Source organism: Alexandromys fortis, unplaced genomic scaffold (assembly GCF_014885135.2).
Source record: "Alexandromys fortis isolate MF-2015 unplaced genomic scaffold, M_Fortis_MF-2015_v1.1 scaffold_22, whole genome shotgun sequence".
NCBI lineage: Eukaryota > Metazoa > Chordata > Mammalia > Rodentia > Cricetidae > Alexandromys > Alexandromys fortis.
The window spans coordinates 5,154,381-5,171,121 of NW_026067900.1; the positions used below are offsets into that span (position 1 = coordinate 5,154,381).

A 16,741-nucleotide genomic window follows, 5' to 3' on the forward strand; every position below is an offset into this window, starting at 1 on the left:
TGAATGTCTAGCTGCTTATGGGAAATTAATGCGGGCTTGTATTTGCTTGTTTGTGTTTCTCTTGCCAGCATATTGTTTTATATGGTCTCTTAATCCCTTTCTTCCCACTGTCTGTTTTCACAAGAATCTAGAGAGAAGATGCTCCAGAAGACACAGCAGTACAGTTAACACACAATCAAAATTGAAACCATTCCCTGCTGTTTTCTGTCTTGTAAAGAAAAATAGATGCAGTGACTAGTGTTTTGCTTGGAACACTAAACACTGTCCTTCGCTCTCTCCCATACACGCCCTTGGCACAATACAAGGCGTCACCCAAGCTTCTAACAGTACTGGCTCATAGTTCCAACTGGGATTTCAATAGGGAGGAGGACAGGGGTGCTGACATTAAATTCTCAGTATAGATAAGACAAGAAGTTTTCTCTTGCAAAACAGAGGAAAGACTCAAAGATAACGTTTGAATTTGGGACCAAAGATTCTTAGGGACTTATTAATATTTGTTAAATGATCAATAAACTCTGGTTTATTTGTGACTTTCATTAGAGAATGAAGAAAGGAGGGACCCCCCCCCCCGTGTCTGCCACCTTCTCTGTAAGCATCCTCAGAGCGGCAGCTTCCCTCACAAGACAAGAACGCCTGTCAGCTCCTCCCTCAATTACTGCCTCCAAGATTTACACACTGTAGATGGAATTAAAACATCACCAAGGACTCCTAAGTTTATAAACAACTAAGGAGGAAAGAAATTGGGTGTTTGGTGAAGGCAAGACACTTGTATATTTTTGCAGCTTGCTAGAGCCAGTGAGAATCCTTCAAGCATGGCAGCTGAGGTGCTTCAGGCCCAAACACAGTGTGGTCAGGGGCTGAAACCAGAGGATCAGGAGTGCTGTTTTCTTCCTTAATGAAATTATATATGATACTTGATAGTTAGGAGTCCATGCCTGAGCTTATGACCACACAAGCTTAATATTTAAAATCAGTTTATATCATGTTAATCCCCACATTCATATATTCATAAAAATACTTTAGTTTGGTTTCTGTAGGTGTATTTTGCAGTAGGAAGGAGGGTGATAAAATTTTTGTATAATTACATTTTCTACAATTTATAATTGTACATTTATGACAATACATACAAAAATGCCACATTGAAATTCACATTGTCTCAAAAATAATTGATAGCTAAAATTTTAGTTTCTAGTTCTTCTACATGCCACTGTGAAAATATTGGCGTAAAAATCCTAAATTTAGGGGAAAATTTACATATTGAAATCCAGGAACAAAGCCCAACTTTAGAAATATATAAACAAAATAAAATGTAAAGCTAAACAAACATTGGAAATGACTCCCTACTCCCTTTCAATATGAGGTTTCTTTAGGTGGATGGTTGGGGTGTACCATGTTGAACACAGAGAAAGAGATTTTCAAGGCCAGAGCCTAGATGTCATCAGAACCAAGGTCTACACTTGGCAGTGGAGAGGATTTACGTTCAGGATGATTTTCAAAATCTGTGAAGAAATCACAGCTTGGAAATGAAAGGAATGGAGGAACTTCCCCCCTTTAACCTTGCTTTTCCCTTCCAGTGGAACTTCCCCCTGCTGATGTTCACCTGGAAAATTGCTCCTGCGCTGTGCTGCGGGAACACAGTGGTTATCAAGCCGGCAGAGCAGACACCACTCAGCGCATTGTACATGGGAGCCCTCATCAAGGAGGTAGGAAAAACTGACCTCAGGGGTTTCCTCACCTCCTTCTTGTGGAACCTGTGAAGCAGAGCCTAGCTGACATGAAAGGGGATGCTCACACACACTGCCCTCCCATTTGTGTTTCTTAGGCTGGCTTTCCACCTGGCGTCGTCAATATTCTGCCAGGGTATGGACCAACAGCAGGGGCAGCAATAGCGTCTCATATTGGCATAGACAAGATTGCGTTTACAGGCTCTACTGAGGTAAGTACCCGGGAAACCACTGAGGGACAGTCCCGTGGATGAGTAAATGCAGGTGTAGTGGTGCACATTTGTGATCTCAGCACGGGGGAGGCAGAGATGGCGGGTCTCTGGGGTTGCTTGTCAGGAATCCTGGGCTACTTGGAAAGTTTAAGGAAATGGAAGGGACTCTGCCTCAAAAAACAAAAAAGCTATTGCTTCTGAGGAATGACAGACACCTGAGGTTGTCCTCTGGTGCACATGTGTGTGTACATTCATATACACAATAAATACCTAAATAAATGCTGAAAATAGTGCCATAGGCTCAACACCCAACAGTGAGCATCCAAGCCCCTGAAGGGGCAACATCAGTCTCAATTATAGAACACCAGTGAGTGTGAAAGCAGAGGTGCACATTGACTTTGGTGACTCTGCGTAAAACTACATCAGAGGCTCCGGACATTACTTTTAGTCAGGAATATGAAGCAGAACAAGGAAAGCAGCTGGAGATCTGAACTAGCCTGGTGGAGAATACAGGGACAACCTTCCCTTCTTTCCCTTTCACCAGGGTCTGTAGATACAAGTGGCAACTGACTGCCTTCTATGCCATAGGGATGCCACAGAGCAGAGGTCAGCCCAGCTTTCTGTGAAAGGCCAGGTTCTGAGTGCTGGAGACTTTGCAAGCCATATATGTTCTCCATTGCATACTCCACTATGCCAGACTGGTGCCGAGCATGCCTGATATAAATAAACTAATGAGTGAGGCTGTATACAAGTAAAACTTTTTTCATAGATGCTGAAACTTGAATTCTGTGTCATTTTTGTGCATCAAAATATCTTATTTTTTCTAGATAGTGAAAATGTAAAGACTTTTTTAATCTAGTAAGTCATATCAAAAATAGTAAGGCAAATATGAGTTGTGGTTATGGATCCCTGATTGTGACAAACCTGCTATTCCATCATGTCTTTGATTCAGGTTCAGATGCTAAAAGAGTTCTCAAACGTTGTTAGAAACTAGGTGCTACAGAGTGCCTGCATCTGGTTAGGATAATGGCACTAGAAATGTTGTTCTCATTCCTGTTCTGTGAGCCTGCACTGTTCCAGAGCTCCAGGTATCCTTGTCGGAACCTCGTGGCTGACAGCCACACTCAATGTGAGAGATCGTCAGGGCTGCAATGTTGCAACCTAGTAGGAAGAACGAGAGCTGTGTCTGTCAGTTAGAGTGGGAAATGAAAAAAAAATGGGTTTAGTAGCATTTTAATACCATATTTATAAAACGTTATTTTAGCCCATCACTATACAATTAGTGACTCCCTATTTTACATTCTTCTCCCTGTGAAGTCTTTGAGCTCTGGTATATGATTTACACTTATAACACAGCTCAGTGTCATTATGCACATTGCAAGTGTTCCATAGCCACATGTGGCCGATGGCCAGCATACCTGACAGCAGGTCTAGAAGCGTCTTAAAGTCAGGTGATGCAAAGTTAATGGTATTTAGTTAAAATGGACCCTCCCCTGATTTTATATTAGATTAATAGACTTGAATGATAATTTACAGTTAAAGGTGACTGAATTTTATATTTGTCAAGAGTTTATATTGTTTCTAAACTTTTATTTGACTTGTACTTGCTATCATAACTTTGCAATGTATGAAACATGCATACAAAGCAAAATGTGGACGTAAAAGGAAAGTATTCTTCCTGGATGCACTGAGTCTGTTGCTTTTAAAGTATTTGCTAAAGACTAGATGCTAAAGAGCACCTGCATCCAATTAGGACCAGACGAGAAAGCAGTATCTACAAAACAAGCCATTGGAAAGAATTCTGAATTAAAAACTGAGGGAAAAATACAGGCAGCCCTTTTAACAGAATCACAAGAAACCTACATCTTTATCCCATATGACTATGGTGGCAAAAATTCTGAATAAAACACTTCCAAACAAAATGAAGCAGGATCTACAAAGGATTATATGCCACAGCCAAATGCAAATTTTTCCAGGAGTGAATGGTTAGATTACTATAGAAAAACAATCAATTTAACACTCCGGATTAGTAGGATGAAAGACAAAAGCCATGTGATCATCGCAGTAGACATATAAGAGCACTTGACAAAAGTCTGCCCGACACAGAGACTTATGCACAACTGTTTATGACATTATTCTTTGAAGTAGAGACAACCCAAATGTCTATCAGATGATGAGTTGACAAAATGTAATATATCCTCAGATGGTATATTATTCAATAATTAAAATGGAAAGAAACATACATAGCATGGGTCAATTGTGTAGACATGAAACTTAAAGAATTCAGTAATGTCAAGCTATGTCATTATTTTATGATCATACTTAACTGACAAGTGTCTAGGAGAGGCAAATGTACAGAGGCAAAGCAGATTAGTGATTTCCAGGGGCTAAGATGAGTGACCAAGTGGATATAGACTTTCTTGTGCTAGTGTTGTATGGTATAAAACAGTGGTTCTCAACCCTTCCTAATGCATCAGCCGTTTAGTACAGGTCCTCATATTGTGGTGATCCCCAACCATAAAACTATTTAATTGCTACTTAGTAATTGCAATTTTGCTACTGTTATAATTGCAATGCAATAATCTAATATGCAGGATATCTGATATGCGACCCCTGTGAAAGAATCTTTAGACCCCAAAAGGGCTTGTTACTCGCCGGTTGAGAACCACTGATATAAAACAAGGACCAGTGGATTCTCCCAGACAAGGGTGAGGACCTATCTTTCTCACTGTGTGCTCTTGGCCCCCTTCCTGTCTTCATGTTCATGTTTGGCAGGCCTGTAGTAATTCTACACAGGCTTATTTGTGGTTGGGACAACACATGTGAAAGGTCTATCCTTATTGCTTGGCACGTTGAAAGGTTTCAGTAAACACTAGTTGAGTATGAAAATTCCATCTGCACAGAATGTCTGTTGCAGGCTGATTCCCACTCTCCCCTGGCAGCTTCACCCTCCTTGTATTTGTTTTGTGGCTTTCATAAATAGTTTACAGATATTTTTGGCTTCTCGTAAGCAGTGTATGTTTCATGTTTTAGAAAATTGACCAAGTGCTAGCTTGCATGATAAGCTCTTTTTAAACCTTTTAGGTTAATTAGTGGACAACCTAGAATGGAGCCCAGGAAAAGAGTTTGGTACCCATTGAAAAATTCAGTTAGGATTCCTTGCTGTGGTCTAGAGTAGGGGCTACTCTTTGAACCAGGGTTTGCCAAAATGAAATTCTGTGGCAGGGAGGACTTAGGAAGAATATGTAATGTAGATATTGCTTTCAGCAGTTGTTCAGGAACACCTCACTGTGGTGCTAGTGGGGACTCATTCAAATTCAGGTTCCGGGACTTCTCCCCAGAGCTTCTAGCTTAAGCTGGCATTGGCAGTGAGTCTGGGAATCCGCGTTTTAATAAGCTCTTCACCCATAGTCAAGAATCAGTGGTTTACTTGGTTTGGATTAGTTGGGTCCCACTCCACAACCACTTAGAACTTCACAATGCTGAGTGTGTTAATTTGTGCTGAAACAAGACTTGTATACACTAGAAGACCACCCACATTGTCTTCTAGACCCACAGTTTCACTGTAGCCATTCTAACAGCTCTTCCCGGCTGACCCATGCTGCTCAGCAAGCTCTAGTGAGCTTCAGTTCTGTGACGCCTGACTCTTGTTTGGAGTAAAGACCTTAAATGTTGCCTCCTTGTGTTCCAGAAATCTCAGGTTATTGGGCACTGATATATTTTTGTTTTGTTTCCGTTTTTTACTTTTTTACTTCTCTTCATTATTCCTTTCAGACTCTGAACACTTTAATTAATTTATCCCAGTGCATCTGTTTTACTGTAAAAGCTATTAAACCATACCTTAATCAGTCACAGAAGTTCAATGTAATCTTCACGTTAGTAGTCCACAAAGGGTATGGCCCAGTTAACCTATCCCATGACATTTTACTTGACTATTGTTACTAATAGATTTATTGAGGCATACTCAAGGTGCAGCAGCTCTCATCTATTTAAAGTGTGCAGCATGGTACAGCAGGCATGTGTAGTCATCTGCCAATGAGAGCGAGAGCCTGACTTCAGAGAGTGCCACGCAGTCAGCTCACGTAGACGCCTTCTCCTATCTTCCCCTCCACCCCACTCCCTGTATTGCTGGGTACTTTATGCATTTCGACTAAGTTACTTTCATTTTCTACAGGTTTATGTGAATGGACACACACAGTATCAACAGGTGTTTTCTCTTAGAAAATTAGTTTGATTCACTTGTGCTGTTGTATAGTTCTACTATTTCTTACTGCTGAACAATATTTCATTTTGTGTATAGATCACAACTAGATTATTCTGTCAACTCTTGATGAACATTTGAGTTGTTTCCCAATTGGGTCTAGTAGAAACATTCTGTGAGCAATTCATGAACAAATACTCCCTGCTTCCTCCCCAACCCATGTGTGCATGTATGTATGTGTGTGTGTGTGTGTGTGTGTGCATGAGTGTGTGTGTGTGTGTGTGTGTGTGTGCGTGTATAAAGTATAAAGTACCTAGGGACTGAGTGGCTATGTCATGGCCAGTTAAGAATTTCATACCTTTTCTATTTCTACCTGCAGTAGAAGCACTTCCAGCTCCCGCACATCTTCACCAGCGCTTGATATGGTTAGTCTTTTTCATTTAAGCCATTCCGATAGCTGGATGGTACTAATATCAGTGTTGTTTCACTTAGAATTCTCATCTGTTAAGCTGTTTCTTATATATATTTGTCACCATGCATTGCCTTCGGTGAGGTTTCTTTTAATCTTTGCCCCTTGGGAAGGGGACCATTGTTTTCTTACTTTTGAATTCTCTGAGTTCTTTGTATATTCTAGGTACCAGTTGTTTATATTTTTCAGATCTTTCCCACAGGCTGTGGTCTCTCTATAATTGTTTTACCAGTCGTTTGGAGGAGAACAGTTGCTCCTGAGCTTGATGAGATCCAGTCCAGTAATATTTTCTTTTACAGATCAGGCTTTTGGCATTATGTCTGAGAAACGTTTGCCTGACTTAGAGCTCAAAGGTTGTCTCCTGTTTCTCCTTTGGGGATTTTTGGCTTTGCTTTACATTGAAGTATGTGCACTTTTGAGTTAATTATTGTGTTTGTTATGAGGTAAAGGCCGGTGTTTTTCTTGATGGTATGAATAGCTGTAGTTACCACCACTTCTTGAAAAGATGCCCTCCTTCACTGGATTATCCTGTGTCTTTCTAAAGCATGAGAGTCCATATTTGTTTGGCTCTTTTGAGACTGTTCTGTTTTGTTTACCTGTGTTTCTATTCACCAACACCACAGGATATGATTTTGATGGCAACAGCTTTATAAAAACAGGAGAAAGTACTCAACAACTAAGCACTCATGCTTTTTAAAAGTAGAGATAGTGTATGAGAAAGAGAGATAGAGGGGGTTGTCATGGTTTGAATAAGATAGACCCAATAAAATCATCCATTTGACGTAGTCACCAGGGAATGGAATTGTCTGAGAGGATTAGAAGGATTTGGCTGTAGCCTTATTGGAAGAGATGTTTTTACTAGGGACAGGCGGTGACGTTTCAAAAGCCCATGCCAGGCTCGGTCTCCTTCTCTCTTCCCGCCGCTCTCGGCTGCGGCTCCAGTGCCGTGTGTGCTTCCATACTCCCCACCATGGTGATAATGGGTTAGATCTCAAAACTCGAAGCTATCCTCAATTAAATTCTTTTGTGAGAGTTGCCTTGAATAGTGTCTCTTCACAGTAGTAGAACACTGACTGAGACCAGGAGGGAAGCCGGAGAGTTTGGTAGAGAATCGGGTATTCCCTTGAAGATGGTAACTGACTCTGTGTTTATAAGAGACTTGTGACATGCTTGACTGATAGGAACACGTACCGCAGTGAGAACCACACTCCAGTGTGCGTGGTTTCAGCTAACTTTTCACTAATAGTGAGCAAGTGGAGGATGCTCACAGGCAAAGCATATAGTCACGTGATCTCCAAACCCCGTTAAGTATTTATTCATTCATCTATTCTTTTCGAACTTTGCCGATTACTTGGGAAATCACATAGATTCTTCTAGATCGAACATGTCACTTAAAAGTAGATTTAACCATGGCTTCTGTTTGGATTGCTCCAGGGAGAGGGAAGCTATTGACACACTGCAAAACATTTGCAACAGTCTGAAACAAGAAGCTTAGCTGAAGTGGCTGCTTTCCATTTTACTTTAGCAAAAACCTTCAGTACTCAGATTAAAGATAGGATTAACTTCTCCTTATGCAGCTAAATACGTAAGCAGTACATGTAAATATTTAATAAGTGAGTATGAAAGGCCTCTTATAAACACAGAGTCAATAAACATCTTCAACAAAGTACAGGAAGACAGTTTGCATTTTGCTTGATATAGTATTTTTTCATTCAGTTAGATTAACAAACCATGATTTCGTCATTAGTCAACAAGATAGTAGGGAGACCATCAAAGCAGACTACAGGAAAGTCCTGATTGATCTGTGCCAAGGCAATGTTTGTAGCTAGCAGCTGTGTTACCACTGATGCTAATTCACACAGTGGGGTTCCCCTTTCATTTCCCCAAGTTGGGTGACTGTCCTGTTATATGATGCAAGCTCATTGCTGCTGCGGCACTGACGAATCAGGTCAGTGCTCTTCTCTCTCTGGCCTTATCCCTCATAGGCAGCTTGTGGTCTGGGGCAGTTGCAGCTTTTTTTTTTCTTAAAACAAACCAGCAAAAAGGCCTTTTCCTAAGGGTGTACAAAATCCCATAGTGAATCAAAGGATTGTTTTAGTGAAAAAATACAATGTTGACATGACAAAATGTTCAACTGTACAGGTTTTTAATTTTTAGCTTTCTTTTTTAAATTTCTTAAATCTTGAATACAAAAGACTAAGAGGATGTGTGCTTCTGTCTCTTCTATCTGAGGTGCTCTGGTTTCCACTCTAACTTGCTAAAGCAAGAATTCTGCAGTAGTCCTCCCTCCAGGCTGAGGCTGAATGGCCAGGTCCTTAGAAGCCTGTCCCTTGAGCTCAGACTTCCTTCTTTCCTTCCTGCCTTCCTTCCTTCCTTGCTTTCATTCATTTTTTTGAGAATGAAAGCTTTGGAGCCTGTCCTGGAACTTTCTCTCTAGACTTCTAACTCACAGAGATCCCCTTGCCCCTGCCTTATGAGTGCTGGGATTAAAGGTGTGCACCACCATCACCCAGTGACATGCATCTTTCTGACTTGAGTAAATCACACTTCTTCCTATCAAAGTAAAGTAAGAAATCAAATCTTGAGTTTTTGCTTGTTTATCTAAAATGAAGAAGTGTTATGGAACAAAAGGATGGTGAAGTGGGGCAGACAGCTGGTTTAGACTAAGTCATAAGCTCCTGTGTATAATTATCAGACTCCTACATAGCAGAGGGGCCCTGGTCCCAGCCCATCTAGTGAAGAGGAGCCACTGGAGAGAGGCCATGGTGAGGAAAGCCTGAGACACCCTGTGGCATTCTTGGTCCAGTATAGGCTCTGCCACTCCATGGGGACCAGTCACTAAGTCATAAGCCTCTTTGAGTCCTGTTTTCTTCCAACTGTAAAGCAGAATGATAACTCTGGCCTCTCACAATTGCCATGAAGATTAATTGTGTGTGAAAACATAGAGCATACAAGAGGCACTCAGTCAACAGCAGCATTAGAATGGAGCTGTAATGACAGGGGAAAGCTGGCCTTCAAGATGGATTTGGGTTTGTTTTGTTTTTTTGTCACCCCTCCCCCAGGTTCTTTTATAATTCTGGGAATTGAACCTGGGGCTTTGCACGTGTTAGGCAAGCACCCTACCACTGAGCTATGTCTCCAGCCTGCTCCCATGGTTCTTAGTGGTAGTGATACATTTGAATACTCTTGGGATCTTTTGAAAACTAGCCGCAGCTATAGAGCCCAGACACAGAAAGGGCTGTGAGAGCCTCGGCTTCCTAGCTACAGTCAGTCCTCCAACTGTGCAGCATCACCTGCGTGATAGGTGAAGCTAGATGAGAAAGAGGGGTGCTCAAGACCCTGCTTGCTGCAGACTCAGCCTGGGTAGGCTTTCTCCAGTTTCTCCTCTGTCGCCCTCACTTCCAGGGGCTTTACAAGCCTTGCTGGGGCTCGCTGACTCAACAAATGTGACTGAAAAGTAAACACATACATAACACACACAGACACACACATCCACACATCAGATCAAGCCCCTGCACTGACAGGTTCAGTCTTGTGAGGAGGACAGACAGCTGGTAAGCTAGTACGGGGTGAGAGTTCTGGGTGAAGCACGGTGGCATGGAGGAGAAGCACCAAGCTCTATGGGAAATGTGGGAGAGAGGAAGCGAGCTGCTCAGAGGAGGTGCCCAGAAGGAGGTCTGCGAGGACTTTTGAGCAAGCCAAGGGGGGAAAGCCTGGCCTGCGGATGAAGACCCAGGGGCAGTTCCAGGAAGAGCTTGTGGTTTTGTGGGGTTTCAGTGGTAGCTGGGTAGTGGGGAGGATCATGGGAACAAAGGCCAGAATCATATTCATGGTTGCATTGATTTCCAGAATCTGCATGATCTGCATTTCACAGATAGTGTTTTGAAATTGCTGTTTCCATTGGAAAGTTGCCTTGTTCTTTTCCTTTCTGGTGAGAATTGAACAGATTAGTTTGTTTCTTGGTATTTCAGAAGGACCAGACATGCACGCTGCGTGTATTTCTGTGCCATTCCCATCTAAACTGGAACCAGGAAATACAACCCTGGAAGCTTAGGAGGAAAAAGGAAGAATCCGAGTCTGTGTATTTGGGCTTTGGCTTAAGAAATGAGCATATGCTAGAGGAAGCGGGCATCTTCAGAAAGTGAACTGAGTCTTTTGGACAGGTGTTTTCTGTTTCTTAAAAGGCGTTTTAGCTCTGAGAAGGGACCTACCTTAATTAAGTTAATTAATTCATGAAAATTTTTAACCAACCTCAGAAACTGTAGAGACCGAAACACCTTGTATAAATATGACCTTGAAAGGTCTTTTGTGTTCTTTATTTTTTTTCTTTTGTCCTGGATAACAAATTATTTTCTTTGTGAAGAACCAAATTACCTTCCCCTCACTCCTGCATTGCTGTGAACAGGATTCTGGAGAATTGCGGCTCTTGTAGGGATACTCCTAATATCAATCTTGAAGTCTATTCAAACAAGTAAGGGAGGCAGAGTTGGTCTGTGCCAACATTCCTGCTGAGAATTAGCCCAGTTTCACATGTGTGTGGGAACCCCCACTCACACCGTGCCTGCTTGGGGAACACAGATAGAGGCGAGTCTCTGCAGGGAGTGCAGCCTTAGGAAACAATGTGATAGGGACACTATCGCTCTTTCATAAGGAGCGCTGTGTGGGGAAACTCAAAACAGACCAGCTTTCCTACCATCCTGAACAGCTGTGGTGCTCTTGGGAAACGCTACTTCTGCTCCTTATGGCAAGAAAAACAGTTTCTGAGCGAGTACAGGCCCCAGGAGTCCCATCTGTCCTTTTAAAGTGCAGTTAAGCAGAGGCTGAGGGACAAATTTGCTGCTCTGGGTGAGCTTTCCTTCTGCAGGTGAGGAAGCTGAATCCAGGGGAGGGGAGGGGAGAGGAGGGGGCAGCTCAATTTGGTAGGAGCAAACACACTTTATAGTACGCAGCATTTTTCTTTTCTTTTCCTTTATTTTATTTTCTAAGGCAGTCTATGTAACTCTAGCTGACCCGGAACTAGCTATGTAGATCAGGCTGGCCTTGAACTCACAGAGGTCTGTGACTCTGCTTCCCGAGTGCTGGCTGTAAAGGTGTAGGTCACCACACCCGGCAAGCCTAGGACTTTTAATCCTTAAGAACCAAACTACTCCATAAACCTTCTTATGGTTGTCCTTCCCAGGCACATCATCCCAGGATGTGACAGGAACGATAAGGGTGTGCGGTGACACCTTTACAGATTGCAAAGACTGAAAACCAGGTCCTTATGATCTCTGTTTATGCCATGCACAAGATTTCATTTCCCAAACTGTACGGTAGTTCTCCTTTCGTCTATACATCTATTTCATTCGATTAGGCCTGACTCTCATACAGTTTTCCCATTACCTTGATCCTTAGGCCTCCTTTACTCACCAGGCACTTCCCACCCCTGGACATGTAGAAAGGGGTGTGGAATATGCTCCTGGGGAGTCACCCCCAAACCTTCCCACCTGAGGAGGGCAGTCAATCCAGGGATTGTTTTATGTTTTCAGTCACTCCTCCCTAGACCTGCTGATCCCATAGGTTCTGATGTGACACCTTTCCAAGGAATTGTGTTGTAATTCCTTAGCTTGATTTTCATGACTTGCAGACAAATGAGCACAGGTTCTCCCTGGACTCTGATTTTAAGCACATCATCTTCCCCTGCTTTGGGGTTGCATTGGTTCTGTTTTCCCTTTGTGGTAATGGTAATAAGGAATACTTTCTGTTTGGGGTCACTTAACCTCTCTCCACTCTCCAATCCAGGGAAGATTCATGTGTTATGGTATATTTGTCAGAGAGTTTGATCTATAAACTAAGAACACCATGGGTAGGCATATGATGCCTGGCCCTGCGATTAACGAAGATTCTTGCCTCCTTGCCCGTTTACACAAGTCAGAGTGGCCTGACTGGGTTGGTTGTAGTGAAGGATGACATTAATGTGTAAGTACCTCTATGGTTTAATCTAACTGGTCCTAGTATTAATTTAGACCCAGATTTTTCAAAAGTGCACTCCAGAAACAGTCACACTTACTGGATACCCTCTAGGTTTACATAAGAGTCATTCTGGCTGCGAGTTCCTTGTCGCATCTGGCAGAGAGCAGAACGATGAGTATGCACTGAATGAAGGCAGTCTGCAGCAGGTGGATTTTTAGAATTGTTCTGTTCACAGACCACCCAGGATGGAAGTGGTTCTCTCATTGCTACCAATTTCTCCTGGAGGCTGAGCTGCAACTTGACCTTCATCCAGAAACAAAGAAGAAAGGCATTATTTATCCCGTATTTGCCCTACAATATTTATCATAAATAATCTTGGTTTCTAAGGAAAGGCTGGCACAGGAAAATTGTTCTCTGATGATCATGGACTGAATAGTTACTGTGGCCATGAAAATAATCATTGGACAACATACCTAGCAGCAAAACCCGACACCTCACAGAGGAGCCTGGTGGTCGTTCATTCCTGATGAGTGTCAGGGAGGGGGCTCCGAGAAAAGCAGTGCCAGCTGCCTGCTGCCTTCATTACCTGCCTCAACCATGTATTCAGTATCTTGCTCAGTATAAGATCCATGACTTCTCCTTGATGCAACTTCTTTTTTAAATACGGAAGCTACTGTTCTCCTTTTCCATCAGTCTGTAGTGTGTAGTCTCATCATAAGACTGGTGGTTTGTGACACACACTGCATCCTTGGTGATATAGAGAAGGAGGCAGAACAAAGGACAAAATAAGGAGGGATGGGTGGGCCCCTAAGTCTGGGCCTTACAGTCAGCCTGCTATTAACCAGCTAGGTAGCCTGCTAATTAATGTTTATTAGTTTCTGCCTCTTAAATCTGTTGTTCTCTAGAATGAGATAATATATTCCCAAGGGGGTTATGGGCAGCATAAATGAATCGGGACATGCAAATGTCTGCCCTAGACTCATATCTTGAATGACATATTCATGAATTCCAATAACTATCTTCTTTGACAAATCACTTACTTGCTTTTCTCCTAAGACATTAGAATGTGCAAGGAGCAGAGAGAACCTAGCACATTGAAATTCCTCACAAGAGCAGACAGTCACAGATGGCCATGCCTTCAAGGACTCCTCATAGGTGATGGCACGGAGTCCAAGAGTAGCTGGATCTTGAACTACCAGAGACAGGTTCCTTCTCCGTCTTCTTGGTATCTCAGGCTCTAGTCATAATTTCTCCTTCACACTGTTGTCTGTCAGACCAAAGGGCCAGGACTGCCTTTGTGTCTGTGTGTGTTCTTCTCAGAAGAGAGAGAAAGCATGTTTGCTTTTCTGGAAACATAGCCTTTACTGAGCCCAAGTCTTCCTAAGTACTTTGTCTAGAGGCAGAAGAGACCCAACCTGGAAGGATAGCAAAAGAGAACTTTAGCTGGTGAACCAAAATCAGTTATTAATATTTATGACCAGATCTTAGCATTTATTTTTATTATTATTATTTTTGCTTTCTCGAGACAGGGTTCCTCTGTGGTTTTGGAGCCTGTCCTGGAACTAGCTCTTGTAGACCAAGCTGGTCTCGAACTCACAGAGATCGGCCTGCCTCTGCCTCCCAAGTGCTGGGATTAAAGGCGTGCGCCACCACCGCCCGGCAGATTTTAGCATTTATTACACTTTATGAATAACATTTTTGTGCAAAACAAGAAACTAATTCTATGTCTTTTAGAGATATGACTTCTCTGAAAATAACAAATTATTCTTCTCTGATAATCATGGACTATATAGTTACTGTAGACATGAAGATTGTCATTGGACAATTTCAGGTCGGAAAGCTGATTCAAGAAGCAGCCGGAAGAAGTAATTTGAAGAGAGTAACTCTGGAGCTTGGAGGGAAAAGCCCCAATATTATTTTTGCAGATGCTGACTGTAAGTGGCCCACAGATCTCTCGTGTGTCAGAATGCTACCCTTCCCCTTCCTCTTCTGTATCCACTCTTAACAGAATGTCAAGAGTCATATCGTTGAAGTAAAAATTGGAAATGAATGAAATTTATGCCCTTGCCATACTGATGTATGCACGGGCAGCCCATATATGGTGGTTCTGTTGAACTTGTCCATATTGGGTTTCATGGTCTAAACTGATGAGGATGAATGACCAAGTCTCTTTCTCAAGAGGGCACTAGTTCTCATTACAGATGGTTGTGAGCCACCATGTGGTTGCTGGGAATTGAACTCAGGACCTTTTGGAAGAGCAGGCAGTGCTCTTAATTGCTGAGCCATCTGTTGCCAGGGCATAAATTTCACATTTCAATTTTTCCAGTTCAAAATTATCACTGCCAGTTTCCCACCAAAGGGAGGGCCCATAAATGTAGGGAGGAGGGGACACATTTTGTACAGAATACCACCTCTGTCCACTTCTTTCTCTGAGATGATCATTTAATATAGGAAGAACACCTAACCAACACTGAACAGTCTAGGGCCATTTTGACTTTCTGATGTTGTAGAAGGGGGGTAGAAAAGGTGAAGGTTTGCCCATTGATATGTAATGGAAAGGACAACATTCTAAGACTCTGACACCTCAAATATAGTCTCTGCTTAGATCCAAGAAATCTGAAACTTTTCAGCCGGGTCTGTCATCTACTCAACTGACTGGCCAGTCATCAAAACATAAATGCTGCTTCCAGAGCACTGGCTACACTTTCCCAAACCCATACCAGCTCCTCTAGTCATGCATGCCAACCCCTTTCCCTTGCTCTCAGGACTTGTGTGGAACAAGCCTTACCAGAAGCATAGGTTGGTAACCTAGGAAACCCTTCCAGGAAGTGACCACCTAGTCTGTGCACTGTTATCCTGAAAAACTCTCCAGAATGAAATTCCAAAGTCCCCTTCAGCCGTTCATTTCTTCTTCACACCCTCCAGGCAACTCTCAGTTCTGTAATTGGAGAAGTCAGGAGCAAGAATGTGCATAGATTAAAACCACCTCCCAGCTTGAGCTTTGCAGGGTTCACATTTAGCTTCCTTGTCAAGATTAAAGATCTTGGAACTGGAGAGATAGCACTCACTGCTCTTCAGTGGACCTGAGTCCATTCCTAGCATCCATGTCAAGTGGCTTACAACTGTTTGTAACTCAAGCTTCAGGGCACCTGCACTCATGTGCACATACCTACGTGTAGACAGAAACACCCACACATAATTAAAAACAATAAAAATCAATCTCAAAACACTCAGATTTCATGCCTCTTCCTCTTGAAGAACAGGCAGTCTGCTGTCACTTCACTGACCCAGTCAGTTTTCTAGCAACCAGCATGCAGATTTGTCAGTATTGCCTTGACGAGTAAGACATCGGAGAGGAGGGGGAAAGCATTATCACACTGCTGTTGAACAATTCTATAGAGAGGAGATACAGTGTCTGCAAAGAAGCACTGTCATTACGTGTAACCACCAAAATGATCATTAAACATACTCCTGATCCAGTTGATCAGGAGTCTTAAGTGGGCAGCTTAAGGCCAAACGCAGAGAATATGTGTTTCCTTTTCCAACCATTACACTAATCTTAAAAGGTTACATTAAAACTCTTACCTCTGATTTTCCTTCAAACTGGAAAGGTTTGGCAAGCTCTGGGCTTACATTCACGTATGCTATTTCTTGCTCACCTGGAAGATTTACAGTTATGATCCTGGGTCTTTATACAGTGAAATTTAAATCTCCTGTTATGAGTGATTAGGGCTGGTCCTTCTGTTTGCAGAAACAAGAAAGAGGCTCAATGAGGCAATGTTATCCAAGTTTACATAGCAAGCATTGTCTGTGTTCTCAGTCCAGAGCTACTCACCGGAATAGGCTGTGATGAGCAGGGCATTATTCCCGGGCCTTTGGAGAGTGGGAAGGAAGGTGCTACCTCGACAGGCCACAGGCAAGGCTGTGCTAAGAATACAGTGCTTCCTCTTGCAGTGGACTACGCTGTGGAGCAGGCTCACCAGGGCGTGTTCTTCAACCAAGGCCAGTGCTGCACCGCAGGGTCTCGAATCTTTGTGGAGGAGTCCATCTATGAGGAGTTCGTAAAAAGAAGTGTGGAAAGGGCCAAGAGGCGCATTGTGGGGAGTCCCTTTGACCCCACCACTGAGCAGGGTCCTCAGGTAAGAAACCATAAGCATTATCTTTGTGTAACTTAATCTGGGCC

At 42.7% G+C, this 16,741-nt stretch overlaps 1 protein-coding gene across 1 annotated transcript in view; it reads left to right on the forward strand.

The window, feature by feature from the left end:
* Positions 1-16,741, forward strand: part of Aldh1a2 (aldehyde dehydrogenase 1 family member A2) — a 73,880-nt gene that overhangs the window by 45,122 nt on the left and 12,017 nt on the right. Inside the window, exons 6-9 of the mRNA XM_050126847.1 lie at positions 1,575-1,703; positions 1,823-1,936; positions 14,390-14,492; positions 16,513-16,697. Of these exons, the coding sequence (XP_049982804.1) occupies positions 1,575-1,703; positions 1,823-1,936; positions 14,390-14,492; positions 16,513-16,697 (531 nt within the window). The remainder of the gene's footprint in view (positions 1-1,574; positions 1,704-1,822; positions 1,937-14,389; positions 14,493-16,512; positions 16,698-16,741) is intronic.